Source organism: Hemicordylus capensis, chromosome 11, assembly GCF_027244095.1.
Source record: "Hemicordylus capensis ecotype Gifberg chromosome 11, rHemCap1.1.pri, whole genome shotgun sequence".
NCBI lineage: Eukaryota > Metazoa > Chordata > Lepidosauria > Squamata > Cordylidae > Hemicordylus > Hemicordylus capensis.
In genome coordinates this window covers 3372909-3389345 of record NC_069667.1, presented here as the reverse complement: position 1 = coordinate 3389345, position 16437 = coordinate 3372909, and the positions used below count along the sequence as shown (strand labels likewise).

General features: G+C 45.4%; 1 protein-coding gene across 1 annotated transcript in view; it reads left to right on the top strand.

Moving 5' to 3' along the window:
• SLC16A2 (solute carrier family 16 member 2) overlaps positions 1-14482 on the top strand; it is a 109401-nt gene extending 94919 nt beyond the window's left edge. Inside the window, exons 5-6 of the mRNA XM_053273947.1 lie at positions 4990-5218; positions 7184-14482. Coding sequence (XP_053129922.1) covers positions 4990-5218; positions 7184-7404 — 450 coding nt within the window. The 3' untranslated portion in view covers positions 7405-14482. The remainder of the gene's footprint in view (positions 1-4989; positions 5219-7183) is intronic.
• Positions 14483-16437: the final 1955 nt, after the last annotated feature.

Here is a 16437-nt window from a genome sequence, read left to right as displayed (position 1 = left end):
AAGGCAGGCTTCTTCAGAAGTGGTCTAATAATTGCCTCCTTAAGACAAGGAGGCATCCTGCCTTCCCTCAGAGATGCATTTATAATCTCTACCAGGCCTTCTACAACAACTCCCCTGCCAGATAATATAAGCCATGTCAGACAAGGGTCAAGAGAAGAGGTGATAGGCCACACTGTTCCAATCAGCTTCTCCACATCCCCAGGAGTCACAAACTGGAACTGATCCAACTTAACACAAGAGCAGTCGCTGGACACCTCCACATCAGACACTGAAGTAATTGTTGAAACTAAGTCTAAGTTGGCTCGAATGTGAGAGATTTTCCCCACAAATAATTTGTTAAACACGTCATCGTGGGTAATCGATGGTTCTAGATTCTGATTCAAGGGAGGAGGGGCACATACTAGCCCTCTCACAACCCTGGACAACTGTGCCTGACGTTAACTTGTGGATGCAATGCGGGCAGATAAAGAATTGCTTCTTTGCCACACATATTGCCTGAGCATAGATCTTTAAATTGCTCCATCTGTCGGATTCGAGTCGAGTCTTTCTCCACTTGCGCTCTAGTTGTCTACCTTGCCGCTTCAGCCCCTGTAGTTCTTCCGTATACCAAGGGACCAGTTTTGAAGTGGGTTGGAGAGGAGCGATCATGTCTACTGCCCTGGTGAGATTGCTGTTCCAGTTCTCCACCAGGGCATCAACAGGATTGCCAGCAGAGCCAACACTAAATCCCTCCAAGGCTTCTTGGAACCCTATTGGATCCAATAACCTTCTCAGGCGGACCATCCTAATAGGCCCCTCACCCCTGCGAAGGTGGGAAGTGTCCGTGAGTCCAACCTTAACCAGATTGGTGGTCCGTCCATGGCAATGGGGAAATCACAGGAGTCCCCACCCACGGAACACCACCCTGATCAGAGTGAAAGACCAAATCAAGCATGTGACCAACAATGTGTGTTGGTCCTGAGACCACTTGTGATAGGCCCATGTTGTGCCTCATCCAAATGCAAACCAAGGCAGACCCTGCTTAGCAAAGGGGACAATTCACACTCACCACATAAGACCATCTCTCCTCCCCATCATGTGACCAAAATGCTGAGCTGGGCCCTTGTGGTCCTGAGGGAGTCGATTGGCTGGGAAATGCAGCTGCTCTGTGCCTGGTCTGTTCCGTTGCTGCAAGACCAATGCTAGGAAGGCATTTGAACCTGCATGTGAACTGGCACTTGGTGCTGACGCAGGAGAAGCCCTTTAATCTTGCAACCCTGACAGACCTTTCAGAGAGTTAAGGAAAGGAAATAGATGTACACATTCCCTGTATCCTGAGTGCAGCCTTTTCTGTTCAATAAGGCTGCATCATGTGATTATAACTCCATTGCTTTGCCTGCAGTGTGTGAGAAGCTTTTTCTTCTCTGCTGCTTCCAGGAACTCTTCGTTCTCTGAAATTCAGGGTCACTGTTTGGCCTTCCATTTCTGGAGCATTTTATCTCGAGTGCATGCGGTGAGACAGGGTGTGTGTGTGTGTGTGTGTTCTGGGAAACAAACTCAGAGCTACGTCTGAAAGCACTGTGTTGCCTGCCAGTTGGGGAGGGGAGGGAGGCCAGGTGCCTGCGGGAGTTAATGAAATCCTAGTGGGAACAAATTTCGGGGGCCACTCCAAGAACCCCTTCTGGGTTGGCTTTACACAAAAAGCTGGATAAAAACCTCAGTAAATATAAAAAGTTTCACCTTTCTTGGCATCACAAGGCTCAGACCAGGAGTTCTGTAGGTATGGGTCAGGCATGTGTTTCTCTGCACATGAAACTGCCTTATACCCAATTGGACCCTTGGTGCTTCCAGCTGATGATGTCATTGTGAGAGCTGGTCTTGCGGTAGCGAGTATGAATTGTCCCCTTTTCTAAGCAGGCTCCACTCTGGTTTGCATTTGAATGGGAGACTACATGGGAAGCTGTAAGATATTCCGTTTGGGGGATGGGGCTGATCTGGGAAGAGCACCTGCCTGCTTGCATGCAGAAGGTTCCCAGTTCCCTCCCTGGCAGCATCTCCAAGATCAGGCTGAGAGAGACTCCTGCCTGCAGCACTGGAGAAGCTGCTGCCAGTCTGTGCAGATAATTCTGAGCTAGATGGATCAAGGGTCTGACTCAGTAAAAGGCCGCTTCTATGCTCCTTCCAGGGCAGATAGTAGCCACCAAGAGAGCCAAACCAAACTGAGACTACAGTAAAGGTTATGGGTTACACACACATACACAAACACACACACACCCCATGGTCTTGATCTGGCTCTCTTCCCTCCCACTCCTGTCTGCCGCTGTTGTTTAGAGAACAAAAAAAACCCACTGGGGCTGAACTAATTAATTTAGGGGTTCTCTAACTGAGGTCCCTACAACTCTGAGAGTTGTCCAACTACATCTGGGGACCCAAGTTTGAGAATAATAATAATTATTATTATTATTATATTAATAATAATAATAATAATAATAATAATAATAATAACAACAACAATAATAATAAAAACAACTATCAAAATAATAATAAATGACTATCAAAACAGTTCAATCACATTTTGCAAGGAGGTGATATTGAACAGTGGCTAACAACTGGGAAAACTCATCTCATTATGAAAGACCCAGCAAAAGGTGCAGTTCCAAGTAATTATAGACCGATAACCTGCCTGCCAACCATGTTCAAATTATTAACTGGAATAACAGCAGATGAAGTGATGCAACACTTATTAACTAACAAACAGCTTCCAGCTGAACAGAAAGGAAATTGCCCGAACACCAGAGGCACAAAAAACCAGCTACTGATTGACAAAATGATTTTAGAAAACTGCAAGAGAAGAAAAACCAATCTAAGTGTTGCATGGATTGACTACAAGAAAGCCTTTGATTCATTGCCTCACACATGGATACTAAAATGTTTAGAAACAACTGGTGTCAGCAAAAATATTCAGATATTTATCAAAAAAGCAATGAACATGTTGAGTACACAGTTAACAATCAATGGCGAGACACTTGGACAGGTTAGTATTAGAAGAGGCATTTTCCAAGGGGACTCACTATCCCCTCTGTTGTTTGTAATCGCCATGACCCCACTTTCACAAATACTAAACAAAACAGGCCTCGGATACCAAACATCTAAAACATCAAGTCAAATCAACCATCTGCTGTACATGGACAATCTGAAGTTGTATGGAAAGTCCCAGTCAGAAATTGAATCACTGCTAAACACCGTCCGTATATTCAGTAGCAATATAGCAGTGGAGTTTGGACTAGACAAGTGTGCTGCATTAATAATGAAAAGAGGAAAAATAACAAAAACAGAACGAATAGAACTGCCCAATGGAAGCAAGATCAAGAACTTGGAAGAGAAAGAACATTACAAATACTTGGGCATTCTCCAGGCTGATAACATTGCACACACTGAAGTTAAAAGAAAAATGGGAAGAGAATACATCAGGAGAGTTAGAAAAATCCTCAAGTCCAAACTCAATGGCGGGAACACCATACAAGCCATAAACACCTGGGCTATACCTGTTATCAGATACACTGCAGGAATAATAGACTGGACCCAGGCAGAGCTAGAGACGCTGGATCGTAAGACCAGGAAAATGATGACCATCAATCATGCTCTGCACCCCCGCAGTGATGTCGATAGGCTATACCTCCCTCGCAGCTCAGGTGGAAGAGGAATGCTGCAAGTCCATCAAACAGTAGAGGAGGAGAAAAGAGGCCTTGAAGAATATATCAAGGACAGTGAAGAAGATGCACTTCAAATGGTCAAGAACGCGAAACTATTCAACACCAATGAAACAAAGCAGGCCTACAAGAAAGAACAGGTCAAGAACCGAGTAGAAAAATGGAGAAATAAGCCACTGCATGGTCAATATTTGCACAATATAAGTGGAAAATCAGACATCACCAAGACCTGGCAATGGCTTAAGAATGGTTACTTGAAGAAAAAAACAGAGGGTTTAATACTGGCTGCGCAAGAACAGATACTAAGAACAAATGCAATAAGAGCAAAATTCGAAAAATCCACAACAAACAGCAAGTGCCGCCTTTGTAAAGAAGCAGATGAAACAGTGGACCACCTGATCAGCTGTTGTAAAAAGATCACACAGACTGACTACAAACAAAGGCATGACAAGGTAGCAGGGATGATACACTGGAACATCTGCAAAAAATACAAGCTACCTGTAGCCAAGAATTGGTGGGACCATAAAATTGAAAAAGTTGAAGAAAATGAAGATGTAAAAATATTATGGGACTTCCGACTACAAACAGACAAACATCTGCCACACAATACACCAGATAGAACTGTAGTCGAGAAGAAAGAAAAACAAGTGAAAATAATTGACATAGCAATACCAGGGGATAGCAGAATAGAAGAAAAAGAAATAGAAAAAAATCACCAAATACAAAGATCTACAAATTGAAATTGAAAGGCTGTGGCAGAAAAAGACCAAAATAATCCCAGTGGTCATTGGCGCCCTGGGTGCAGTTCCAAAAGACCTTGAAGAGCACCTCAACACCATAGGGGCCACAGAAATCACCATCAGCCAATTACAAAAAGCAGCTTTACTGGGAACAGCCTATATTCTGCGACGATATCTATAACAACTGACAATAAAATTCAGCCATGCCAGGTCCTTGGGAAGGACTCGATGTCTGGATAAAACAAACCAGTCAATAACACCTGTCTGACTGTGTAAACAAGAAATAAATATATATAAACAACTTTGTTAGCTGCCCCATAACAAATTCTTCTCTGGGCAGCTCACAACGCAGCATTAAAATATCAAGAAAAAATACACAACACATGAAATAACAACACATGCTCACAAAAGCAAAATTCAGTTCAAAGCCATTTAAAATCTTCTTTTTAAGAAATCAGTTTAGAAAACCGTTGGCACTAAGTTTCTTCACACCCTTGTGTCTGTGACCTCTCCAGGCATGTCATGTCATCTGAACTAGATCCCTGTTTTCCTTCCTGCAGGTTGCCTCCTTTATGGTCTTGGGCTTAATGTGCATGATGATCCCGCTGTGCCAAGGATTCTGGGGGGTCATTGTTGTCTGCCTCTTCCTCGGACTTTGCGATGGTCTCTTCATCACCATCATGGCCCCCATTGCCTTTGAGCTGGTTGGGCCCATGCAAGCGTCTCAAGCCATCGGGTATCTCCTGGGACTTATGGCCATCCCCATGACGGCAGGTCCCCCAATTGCAGGTTGGTCAAATCAATCTTCTTTATTACGGTCCAAAACCAGCATAGAGGTTGGTTGAATGGAATATCCAAACTGCAAAGTATTGTAAAGTAGAGGTAAAATGCGCCGTTGAGTCGGTGTCGACTCCTGATGACCACAGAGCCCTGTGGTTTTTCTTTGGTAGAATACAGGAGGGGTTCACCTTTGCCTTCTCCCACGCAGTATGAGATGATGCCTTTCAGCATCTTCTTATATTGCTGCTGCCCAATATAGGTGTTGCACATAGCCTGGGAAACATACCAGTGGGGATTTGAACCAGTAAACTCTGGCTTGATAATCAAGTCATTTTCCCACTGCACCATGTTCCCCAGACTATGGAAAACTCCTGTATTGGGCAGCAGTGATATAGGAAGATGTTGAAAGGCATCATACTGCACGGGAGGAGGCAATGGTCAACCCTTCCTGTATTCTACCAAAGAAAAACCACAGGGCTCTGTGGGCGCCAGGAGTCGACACCAACTCGACAGCACACTTTACCTTTAAAGTATTGTACTACTAGAAAAATGCCTTGAGGTGGGCAAGGGAGATAAAGTGCACGAGAGCCGAAATCAGGACCAAACAGTGGGTTTTGCCCAGGTGATCTGCCCGGTGCTCTGTCCAGCCATCCGTCCCCCTCAGATAGTTTGTGCTTCAGTTTACCAGCTCTGAGGTAAGAAAAACTCAGGCATTTCCTGGCGAGGAACTTTCCAGAAGCAGACTCTGCATGCGGTAGTAACACGTTCTGGTTATTGCATAAACATCTGCTGATTGAGAGCTGATTTAGGAAGTACTCATTCTGGCCTGGTCAGTGTCCGCTGCAATTAGTTTCTGCTTCACAGAAAACAACCGCCATGTTCCTGAGGACAGCTTCCCCCCGCCCCACCCCAGACAAAAGATGCTTAAAGCACTTCTGCAGTATCTGAAGCTGCCTCTTCTTGTCATCTTTGGCAGATATGGCTGGGCTGTTTTTAGTTCCTATTCCGAGTCCGAGGTGCCTTTTGGATTCGTTAACCTTTGTTCCTAAAACAATTTGAAGTTTGAATGTGTAATGTCCAGCTCACAGATGTAACTTTGGTGAGAACTTTCAAGAAATTGAAATTCAGGTTTCCGTGTGACCTTTGCAGTCCACATTCCATGGAAGTCAGTGACTGGGTTAAGACATATATGGGAAGCTTCCTAGTTTGCTAAACCACAGTTTCCAGAGACATCTGAACTGGGAAACCGTGGTTTAAGCACTCCTGACAAACCAATAGTTTAAGCACTAGCTTCAGCATTCCTGACAAACCAAAGTATCTGCAAAAATTCCCCAAATTAGTCCACCAAAACTGAGCATGGGGGTGGGTTTAGCAAGGCAAAGGACAGTCTGTTTGCTATTCTTGTCCTTTGTATTTTAAGACATTTTTTTGTCTGCCAGATTTTTGAAATTTGTTAAAAGATTCCTCAAATTTGCACACGATAACCACCACGTTTGGAGGGCACCATCATCCTGGAACTTGATTTTGATTTTAGCAGGACCAGTGACAATATACTTGGTCTTCCTATTCCTCATTTAAATTTATAAAAACAAAACCTGTCTGCCAGATTTCCAAAAATTGCGAAAAATCCCCCAAATTATTCCAACAAAGTCAGCATGTTCGGAGGGTCGTATCATGTTGAAGCGTTGCTTGCCATGTAGTAGAGGATGTGTTTAGCAGGGTCTATGAAAATAGGTATTCCTATACCTCATATTTTAAACACATTTTTAATCTGCCAGATTTTTTAAAATGGTGGCAACTCCACTTACAACACTCCCATTCCCTTAGCCAAGCCCCTCTCCCGCTGCCTTCTGCATTCAGAGAGGAGCAAGGTCAAGCCCCACTGTCAAGCCCCTCTCTTTTCTTGAGCATGAAGAAGTCTAAGCCATCCGTCAGGTTGTGGGACCATCTGAATCGTGCTCTTCTGTTTTCTAGGATTCCTCTATGAACGTTTGGGGAAGTACGCCTTTGCCTTCTACTTTGCTGGAGTTCCCCCCATCATCGGGGGTCTGGTGCTGGCGTTTGTCCCTCTGGTCTATCAAAGACAGCTCAAGAAGAAGAGGCTAGATTCCGGCAAGGACAAGATGCTGGTTTCAGAGAGTGTGATGAACGGGGAGCTCCTCCCAGGTGCCCCAGCCATGGAGGCAGGCATCTAAAGCCACCCTTCAGATCTCCTGGTGCCCAAGCACACACACCCCACTCTTGCCACCAGCATTCTTCTGGCACTGTCTGAGCCCAGCCCCTTCCGAAGAGGAAACGGAGCCTCTCTCGTTTCGTAAGTGGAGACAGCCGTATTGGACAAGGGAGGACAATCCGAACCGGACACTTTCCTTTGGAGCTGATTTTCCCTGCCTCTTTTCTACAGAGAACTCTAGCAACATTCTCTCTCTCATCTTTGGGCTATGATTCTTTTTTCCTAGTTGGCACAGATCACGCATAAATGACACACAAAACTTTTGAGATTTTGTTGGGCCACCTTGTCAAAAAGTATTCCGCATCTGTGCTTCGATGTTTTGCCTTGAATGTGGAATTTCGTCTTACTTTGAGCTCTTTTAGGAGTCATGTTGTAGAAGCCAGATCCTCAAAATCTGTTTGAACTGCTCATGGAAGCGAAGCACAGAAAGGAAAAGGCAATGTTATCATCCCCTGCCATTTCACCTTCAACTCCACTATCTCCAGAATCTTTCTCCAAAAATCGTAATGAGTTGGCTCTGTTTTCCCACCAGTTTCTCTTTAGTCTTGCTTCCTTTTTGTGGTCTTTCTGTATGTTTCGTATATCTCAAAAGCAAAAAACAAAACAAAAACCCCAATCCTTCACTACTTGTTCTGATTTAATCCTGTTGGTTGACATTGCTTTTAAGGCATACACCCCAGAGTTTTCAGAATGGTATTCCCCATTCATTCTTGGAGGAAGTTGGACTCACTGAATAATGCCTTTAGTTTGGAAAAATGTATCTGATCTCTGGGTTTTGTTTATGTTTTTTTTTTTGTTTTGTTTTTAAGATCGGTATCTAACTTTTGAGCCGTCCCTCAGAAATGCAAATTCTATAAGGGACTAAACTTAGTTTAATTGGTTGTTAGAAAAAGTGTGTCTGGACCTTATGGTTGTTGAACCCGCAAACACAATTATTCCGTAGATGTGTAGGTGGACTGGATCTACAATAGCTTTTGACCTGAATGATTGAAGTTGGTGAAGCACGTGGGACATTCTCCCTGATCCAAAATCTGCAGACTTCAGGTTGAAACAGAATTCTGCACACGAGAAGCTGTGGTGGATGTTCAGAGGCATTCTGCAAGGGGGGAAAGTCCAGTAACTCAGCAGTGTCCCTTGGGTGTGCGTCTCCAGTTGGGAGTGTGAACGTTTGCACCCTAGACATCAGCTGTGTAGGCACAGGCTTCTGTTGCACTTGGAGTCCCCGCCCCCGCCCCCCCGGATCTGTGCATTCGCACCTGGAAAGAGGGGCGCTCCTTCGTCCGCCTTCCTGCAGCTGTTGCTGGCTTCTCGTATTCTTTTACGAGTTGGTATCACAGAAGCTGCAGGTGGCAGCCTCCTCACACCCACAATGTGGGGAGGATCATAATATTAACCTACCTTACAGGGCTGTTGTAAGGAATGCAACAAGATAATGTGTATAAAGCACTTTGAACATTCAAAAGTGTGATATAAATTCTGACAGTGATGATTATTGCAATTTACTCTTATACATACACACACACACGAGCAGCCTTTGAATCTTGCTCGAATTCTCCCTCACCCCCACGCCGTACACTAAAATCCACACCCCTTTCCACTCCTATACACTGAAGCTGATCCACTTCCACATCTTCGGAGAGCTTTTCCCCATTTTCCTGCCTGGGTCTTAAAGACACGAGTTGAGGAACCATGGAAGAGTCCTTAAGATGTTCAGCCTGTTACAGGTCCCTTCTCGTCAGGAATGTGCTTTACATTAAATAACTGTTTTCTCCTCCAATGGGATTGGCTCTCCCTTCTGGTCTGCTGCCAGGCAGAGATCGCAGCGGCCCATAATATATCTGCATACCTGTTGCATTCTGTCATTACCCCCTTAAAGGTGACGCCGGTGGTGGGAGCAGAGGGGTAAAGTCTCGGCAATCTGTAGCTTGTGAAGCTGTCTCCGGCTTCAAAGAAAAAACAACTGAGGAAGGGGGTGGTGACAACCTTGGAGTCCACCGTTATAAATACGTTGAGATGGGCATGTTAGAGCCAAACGCTATGGCCTGGGTCCAGCTGACAATTATTCTGAATCTTTAGCTCTGGGGTGTTTACCATTAGTCATTAAGATGAAAGAGAAACTTGAGCTGCTCCTAAAACACTCAGAGATTTAAATACCATCCCTGTGGGAGGTGACTAGGATGAGGCAGGGGTGTTCAACCTTGTGCCCCCAAGTGCAGTTGGACTACAACTCCCATCATCCCCAGCCACAATGGCCAAAGACTGGTTGGTGGGAGTTGTACTCCAACAGCCTCTGGGGACCCAAGGTGAAAACCCTTGGGATGAGGCATACCAAAGTTTGCAATGTGTTGCCAAGTATTGTTGATATCTCTGTGAGTTTGGGGAGGGTGTCAGAAAGAGAAGCAAGCGGTGTTTGCTTAGGCTGTGGTTATATGCTGAATGCCAGAGTTGCTGATAGGGAAGGTTGTTTTCTTGTTCTGCAGCAAATTGTATCTTTGGCGACTTGTTTGTTTCTTCAAAACAGTGATCTGTTTGGCTTAAGGACGTGGTTTGTAACACTAGGATCGGTTTGCAACAGAAAGTCTAAAGTATTGTTTTCTTGGCATCCCTGAAATGTTCACAAAGGTTGTTTTTTAGTCTAGAATTGCCCTGTGTTGCAGGGCGGAGGAGAGGCATGCACATCTAGAGTGGTCTCCAGAGGCCAGCAGAAGCAAGTCCCTTTCTCAGACGCTCCTCTTTCTCCTGCAGGAAAGGGGAAACTTAGGCCTGAAGCTCACATTTCACTGTCAAGGTAGCACACCTCACCAATAGACATGGACTCTTCTATGCCATTTTTCACATGATGTGATGCTTTATGAAATAGCCATGTTATACCATGAAATAGTCAAGAAGTTGCATTTGCCATCACGGAGAAGATGCTCATAAAACAGGGATTCTCAACCTTGGGTCTCCAGATGATGCTGGACTACAACGCCCATCATCCCCACCTACAAGGGGGATGGGGAACTCAGTGGCAGAGCATCTGCTTTGCATGCAGAAGGTCCCAGGTTTGGTCCCTGGCAGCCTGTCCAGGTAGGGCTGGGAAAGACTCCTTGGAGAAGCTGCTGCCAGTCAGTGTAAACAATACTGAGCTAGATAGACCAAGGGTCTGACTCAGTAGAAGGCAGCCTCCTATGTAATGGCCGAGTGGCTGGGCATGATGGGCTTTGTTATCCAGCAAAGTCTGAGGCCCTACGGTTGAGAACCCTTGCTTTTAAACACACACTTTTTCTAATATAACTTTCTGCTTTTCCCCATGAGGGGGGATCTTAAGAACACCACCCTATACAAACAGGACTTGGGAAGGCCACAGATTCTTGTGGGGGAGTCTGTTGCCTTCACGCCTTTCCTGGGGACCTACCAGAAGCATCTGGCTGGCCACTCTTGGAAAAACAGATTGTAAGTGGCCTTGTTGGCGCATTAGGGGAAAAGAATCCAGACGCCAAAGAAGGGCAATGACTTTATTAGGACCAACAACAAAAAATGTCAGTGTAGTGAGCAAGCTTTCAAGTGCCACAGAACTCTTTCTCACACTTTTTGTCAAAACAAAGTTGCAGGGTGGTGGGGAGAAGGTGGGCTTGATCCTGAAGTCCTAAAGTCTGCAGCTTACGCAGACCTGTTCTGGTGGCCTTGATGTTCCTCTCCTTTGGCACTCTTCTCATGCCCCAAAGAGAGAGTGAGGATTGCCCTTGAGCCCACGTTTTCCCTCTACAAAACTCCCCCAAAGTGCCCCGAGGATAGATATGCCAAGGACTGTCTGCAACCAGGCATTTTGCCTCCAGTTTTTTAAATTCGTTTTTCTTACCCACATGGAGGCTTTTTATACACCCCACGGTTGTGGGACCAAACCTTGCCCTAAACCTCCACCCCACCCCCATTTGCATCCTGCCCCACAAGGGGCTGATTCCTCACATAGTCAAGCAAAGTTCTGTGTTTCTTAAGTGCCTCAAGACTAGTGAGGAGCTGAGACAGAGGCGCACCCCTCAGCTCCTAGATCTGGTGGCGCTGAGCATGTGCGAGCTCACGGGCCAGGGGCCAGATGCCCGCTTCGGATCTCACGGCTCCGATTAGCAGTGGTCGCCATGGGTGGGTGACTGTTTTCAGCCATATCCAGAGACTCTGTGGGCTTTCTCCTCTGCTGCCATGCGTCCAACAGAATTGATGGTTTACATGTTTGTTTTGCCTGGGGAGGTCTCGATTGCTAAGAGGGCCTCCAGCTCTTCCCCTCTGCTGCTCTGTCTGCAAGCTGCTCCCACTGTGAACTGAAAAAAACCAAAACCCAAGTGTTGTGTGTCCTTGTCTTTGGCTGAGCCGTCCCCATCATAAGTTAATGTGCCTTTGGAAGGATTCCTTCCTTGTGGAACCAGGCAGTGGAGAAAGAGGGTTGCCATCACCCCATGCTGAAATGGTAGCAGGTGGGAGCATCATCAGGAGAGAGGGCATGCCCACCCCTCTTGCCTGTGGGCTCCCCAGAGGCATCTGGTGGGCCCCTGTGCGAGACAGGAAGCTGGACTAGGTAGGCCCTGGGCCTGATCCAGCAGGGCTGTTCTTATGACCCAAAGATTGCCTCTGCACTTCGGCAGAGTTCTGCCCCTTTGACTTTCTCTCTCTTTCTTTCTCTCTCCCTCCCTCCTTCAGTTGCTGCTCTGCATCCAAGCAGCAGAAATGCACGGCTTCTATGTCCTTTCCTACACTACACCCTTCAACACTTGTTATGTTAGAGCCTCGGAATCTTGCATGACCTAAAAATGTCTTCTGTAGGGCTGCATTTAATCAGTTAGAAAAAGGCAGGGGTTCTCAAACTTGAGTCCCCTGATGTTGTTGGACTCCAACTCCCACCATCTGCAGCCAAAATGGCCAAAGGTGGCTTGATGATGGGAGTTGTAGTCCAACAGCATCTGGAGACCCAAGGTTGAGAACCCCTGGATTAAGTGGTCAAAAAGCCCTTTGGCCCAGGGCAGCAGCCAATGTTTAAACCATTATTATTTTTAATCAGGGTGGACTTGATTTCAGTCAAATCAATTTAAATCATGATTTAAATCACTAGTCAGTAAGACTAGATTTAAATCATGCTTTTTAACATAAAGACTCATTCTTGCTAGTATAATCTTAATATTTACAACCAGATGAAGGTTTCATTTTTGGTCCTCTTCTAGATAGAAAAATTGCTCAAAATAATCTTACAGAAACCTCTGGAAGAGCATGACATTGTGAATGGATTAATGGAATTCATTTACCAAAACATTTAAACATGGCATTTATATAGCCTCATGCTACATAATTAAAAACTAATCCTTATTTCATGATGAATAACCTTTGGACTATAATGTATCTTAAATAGAAAACTATCTTTAGATAGATTTTTTTTTCCTCAAAAAGCATTTTATTTTTTAAAAAAGCTGATTTAAATACAAAAATCTGATTTAAATCAAAAAAATCTGATTTAAATTTTTTTAAATGATTTTTTTTATTTTTTAAAAAAATCATTGATTTTTATCCACCATGTTTTTAATACTTGTATTTGTAAGAGCTTTTTATAAACCACCCATGGCAAGGCCCATCTTAAGAGGCATTCCCTCTTCACCGAGGTGAGAAGGCCTCTTCTGAGAAGAGGTCAACTACAACACGTGTGCATCCACTAAAAACAGAGAGAGTGTGCGTTTTGCTGCAGAACTATTGTTCTTGCCAATTTGATTGAATTTCATTAAAGTCAATAACCAATGATATTAATCGATTGATAAATTGGAGGACAACCCTAGCTTGAGACTGGAACAGGCTGGGGCTTTTTGATGTTCTGTATGATTTGCTGATGGCCCACCCAGTCCATGTTTTGCTTGTTTTTAAATCTACAGAACTGCCGTTTCCTCCACTCCTACTGCTCAAAGCCCTATGCTTGTGGTGAAGCCATGCACTGGGATGTCCCCCCCCCCCGCCACACAAGGGGATTACATGCCCTCAATGCCCAACTGCAGTAAAGGCACCGTGCCCATGAGAAGCATTTCATGGGGACCTGCCCCATGCCTGTTCACCCGGAGACCAGCAAATTCCCTGCATAAAGCAATGGTTTAGCTGGGCATGCCATGGACAGAGAGTGTCCCATCTACATAAGGCACCATCTTCTTATTCAATCATGTGGTGTGTGTGCTTTTTTTTTTTTTTTTTTTAATGATGAGTACCTGTATGATTTCCTTAGTGGCCATTTCATGTATAGCAGTTGAAACTGTATATATAAAGATGTCTCTGTTACTGTTCCATTTCCCAGAGTTTTCCCTCTTCTCTGTCTGCAAATTCTCTGCTTGCCAAGACAATCGTACACGTTAAGTGTTAATCTTCTTTGTAAGTATTCTGTGTTCTTCTAAAGGAATGAAATGTTTTTATACACTTTTTGTTTTGGGTAGATGTTGTTAATGTAGGGAACATGTTCTGTTGCAATCTTTGATCTTGATCATCACAACTGGATTCAAATTATATCTTTGGTAAAATTCCTGGCCTCTCTCGGAAACCTTCCATGTTCTTTTGATTTTTTGAGGGGGTGGGAGGCACTCCACGTTCAAGAGTGTCTTATGCACACAGAGCCTTTGGGGAAATTGACATCAAATTAAGTTACTTGCGGGGCGGGGGAGACAGGACTTCAACTCCTTCCAAATGACTTTCCCAGTATATCCAGTTTCAGCAAACTTGTGTATTTTTCCTTTGGTGGAATTTGTTAAAGGAGTAAAGCAGGGGAGTCTTCAGAGATGTATACCATGCTGAGTTGGACTCAGTAAGAAACAGCTTTTCACATTCGAAGTTGGGTCTCCGTGTCTGTTCAGATCCTGTGGGATACCAGAATTTGGTGTTGGACTCAGAATTCACCCTCCTGAGAGTCTGCTTGCTTGCTTCTTGTTTTATAAAAGGAAGTTTCTAGCCCTTATGGCAGCAACTGTAGGCTTGACAGTGCGTGCATGATGGGCCTGCTAAAATCAGAAGCCAGAGAGGGGGCTGAATAAAGCTTTCATACCCTGTTAGCTTCCCAGCTTTCCCTATTACACAAAAGAGATTCTGCAAAACAGTAAATATTATGTAAGATGAGAAAAATGATGCAAATCCATTCAACTGGCCTAATTTGTGCAGGTCACAGATTACAGCTATTTTGGGCCCAGAATCTGGATTTCCCAGGTGTGGCGCCTGTGGCAACGATCCCGCAAGGCCTCAGCTTGCAACTCTGCCCACGTGTACATCTGCCCCAGCTGCCACCGCCAAAGCCCTTCTACACGGGGCTTCAGTCCAGCACCTGGAGGCAAACATGTCTCACCTGTGCTGTTCACCTCCCAACAGCTATGCTGCTTATCAGAGCCAAAAGCTTGACACAGGGAGAAGCCGGGCAGAGCAGTGTGTACCACCCCCCCCCCCCCAACAATCAGGGCTTTTATCTAAGGTCTTGCGGGGTGGGGAAGCAGCCCAGATGTCCCAGGATGCAAATGGGAATTGCCATGGCGCCATCTTATTGGAGTGCCACAAGAACTAGAACAACTAGTTTTGGGGAGCGAAGAACATTAATAGCGGGGGGCAAGGATTCTGCTATCCTTATTAAATCGTATACCATAAGAACATAAGAACAGCCCTGCTGCTGGATCAGGCCCAAGGAGGCCCATCTAGTCCGGCATCCTGTTTCACACAGTGGCCCACCAGATGCCGCTGGAAGCCACAGGCAGGAGTTGAGAGCATGTCCTTTCTCCTGCTGTTACTCCCCTGCAACTGGTACTCAGAGGCATCCTGCCTTTGAGGCTGGAGGTGGCCTAAAGTCCTCCGACTAGTAGCCGTTGATAGACCTCTCCTCCATGAAGTTATCCAAACCCCTCTTCAAGCCATCCAGGTTGTTGGCTGTCACCACATCTTGTGGCAGAGAATTCCACAAGTGGATTATGCGTTGTGTAGGCCTCTACCTTCTAGAGGTCTAGGCCAGTTAATGTTAGCAAGTTTAAAGTGATGCACATTGGGACGAAAAACCCCAACCAAGTATATGCTGTCGGTGACGGACAAGGAGAGAGATCTTGGGGTTGTGGTGGACAGCTCATTGAAAGTGCCGACTCAATGTACGGCAGCTGTGAAAAAGGCCAATTCCATGCTAGGGATCATTAGGAAGGGGATTGAAAATAAAACTGCTAACATTATAATGCCCTTATACAAAACTATGGTGCAGCCACACCTGGAGTGTTGTGTGCAATTCTGGTCAATGCATCTAAAAAAGGACATTGTAGAACTGGAAAAGGTGCAGAAGAGGGCAACCAAGATGATCAGGGGCCTAGAGCACCTTTCTTATGAGGCAAGACTACCAACGCCTGGGGCTTTTTAGTTTAGAAAAAAGACGACAGAGAGAAATTCTTTTCCCTTTCACACAACACTAGAACCAGGGGTCACTCCATGAAATTGATTGCCAGGAGGTCTAGGACCAACAAACGGAAGTACTTTTTCACACAACGCGTGATCCACTTGTGGAACTCACTGCCACAGGATGTGGTGACAGCCAACAACCTGGATGGCTTTAAGAGGGGTTTGGATGACTTCATGGAGGAGAGGTCTATCAATGGCTACTAGTCGGAGGGCTCTAGGCCACCTCCAGCCTCAAAGGCAGGATGCCTCTCAATACCAGTTGCAGGGGAGCAACAGCAGCAGGAGAGAGGGCATGCCCTCGCCTCTTGCCTGTGGGCTTCCCAGAGGCATCTGGTGGGCCACTGTGTGAAACAGGATGCCGGACTAGATGGGCCTCCTTGGGCCTGATCCAGCAGGGCTGTTCTTATGTTCTTAGGTCAGGGAATGAATGTTACGTTTATTGACCTGATGAATGAAGTTTGCTTGACATTTTCAACCTCCTTCAGCAAATGGGTCGGCTTCCTCTTAGGAAATGCTTAGGAAATGCTGTCCTTTTGGATTAGGCCAAAACTTTAAAGCCTGCTTTCCGGGCTCGTTTTCTCTTCCA